Source organism: Gorilla gorilla, chromosome 14 (genome assembly GCF_029281585.2).
Source record: "Gorilla gorilla gorilla isolate KB3781 chromosome 14, NHGRI_mGorGor1-v2.1_pri, whole genome shotgun sequence".
Classification (NCBI taxonomy): Eukaryota; Metazoa; Chordata; class Mammalia; order Primates; family Hominidae; genus Gorilla; species Gorilla gorilla.
The window spans coordinates 30,145,729-30,147,547 of NC_073238.2; the positions used below are offsets into that span (position 1 = coordinate 30,145,729).

The 1,819-nt window shown below is 56.3% G+C and overlaps 1 protein-coding gene across 1 annotated transcript; it reads left to right on the forward strand.

Moving 5' to 3' along the window:
* The first annotated feature begins 493 nt into the window (after positions 1–493).
* LOC134756976 (ribosome biogenesis protein SLX9 homolog) lies at positions 494–1,230 on the forward strand. The gene has a single exon (XM_063697291.1). The coding sequence runs from the start codon at positions 494–496 to the stop codon at positions 1,103–1,105; it is 612 nt and encodes a 203-aa protein (XP_063553361.1). The 3' UTR covers positions 1,106–1,230.
* The last annotated feature ends 589 nt before the right edge of the window (positions 1,231–1,819 follow it).

Consider the following 1,819-nt stretch of genomic DNA (forward strand, 5'->3'; position numbering starts at 1 on the left):
CTCCCAGAGCTTTCAGAGATTTTAAGGATAATTTGGTGCATGGAGGAAGGCCAGTGAGTCCAGAGTGCTGATTGGTTAGGTCAGAGATAAAATCATAGGGAATTGAAGTTGTCCTCTTTCACTGAGTCAGTTCCTGGGTGGGGGCCACAAGATCAGATGAGCCAGTTTATCGATCTGAGTGTTTCAATAAACTGGGTGCCAGCTGATCCATCAAGTGCAGGGTCTCAAAATAACTCAAGCACTGATCTTAGGAGCAGTTTAGGGAGGATTAGAATCTTGTAGCCTCCAGCTGCATGACTCCTAAACGATAATTTCTAATTTTGTAGCTAATTTGTTAGTCTTACAAAGGCAGTCTAGTCCCCAGGCAAGAAGGAGGTTTGTTTTGAGAAAGGGGTGTTAATATCTTTGTTTTACACTATAAAGTAAGTTCCTCCCAAAGTTAGTTCACCCTACACCCAGGAATGAACAAGGACAGCTTGGAGGTAAAAAGCAGATGGAGTTGGTTAGGTCAGATCTCTTTCTCAGTTATAAGTTTGCAATAGCTGTTTCATTGTCTTCATCTATAAAAACAGGGCTAATAAGAATTATACCTCCGTTCATCAACACCAACATCTTTGCCAGGACCAAGATAGACCCCAGCGCCTTGGTGCAGACGCTGGAGCTGGATGTCAGGAGCGTAACTTCCATCAGGAGAGGTGCAGAGGCCAAGACCATTTTGCCCAAGAAGGAGAAAATGAAGCTGAGGCGTGAGCAATGCTTGCAGAAAATCGAAGCCATAAAACTGGCTGAGCAGAAGCACAGGGAGGAGCGGAGGCGGAGGGCCACGGTGGTGGTGGGGGACCTGCACCCGCTCAGGGATGCCCTGCCCGAGCTGCTGGGGCTCGAGGCTGGCAGCTGGCGCCAAGCCTGCAGCAGGGAGAGCAACAAGCCCCGGCCCTCAGAGCTCAGTCGGATGAGCACAGCCCAGAGACAGCACCTTCTCGAGGAAGGAAGGACCCGGTTTCAGGAGCTGCTGGGCAGTCCGGCCTACAGAGCCAGCCCCCTGGTGGCCATCGGGCAGACGCTGGCCCGGCAGATGCAGCTGGAAGATGGCGGCCAGCTCTGACCAGGGCAGCGGGCATGCCACAACTCCTCAGGACACATGTGTGGGCCAAGTAGAGAGCGCCGGCCCCTCAAGTACCATGGCCTGAGCCTGGTGGACACCCTTCCTTCTGGTCGGTTGTGGGGCTCAATAAATGGCTCTGTGAACTTCCCCTGCACCCCCAGGGCCGTTCCCATGAGCTGCTCCCTGATTCACAGGGCTGGGCCCACCCTGGGACAGCTGCCCCCGCTCTCCTCAGGACAACAAGCCACATCCCTCCACTGGGGGCCCCAGCCCCCAAGCAGTCAGGGTGGACCTTGCACAGGGTTTGTGGGGACTGCAGTTGTGGAGGCCCCAAGTCCATCCCTGAGCAGGCACTGGTGCCCCCAAGATAGCCTCCTGGCTGTGTTGGGAAGGAATTGTGCCTGGGTGTGGCCCCAGCTGTGCCACCAGCTGCCCTGATTTGCTTCAGCCTCAGTTCCTGCTGTGGCCCTGGTGGGATCCAGGAGCACTGAGGCCTGCAGGGGCTGCCGTGGGGGCTGGCTCGGGGCCCTCCCCACCTGGGGGTCTGTTTCCCTTTCAGTCTCCCCTGCCACCCTCAGTGACCAGGGACACAGATGGCCCTGGCAAGGCCCTCGGCCTGCTCCTCACCTGTTGTTTGCACCCTCTGGGCTGCACCCCCCTATCCCACCCATTCCCCTCACCCTACCCAGCTGCTCCAAACCCAGGCAGCCCATT

Excerpts from the sequence above, each read along its gene's own strand:
- LOC134756976 (XM_063697291.1), top strand. The coding sequence starts at position 494 with ATGGAGTTGGTTAGGTCAGATCTCTTTCTCAGTTATAAGTTTGCAATA.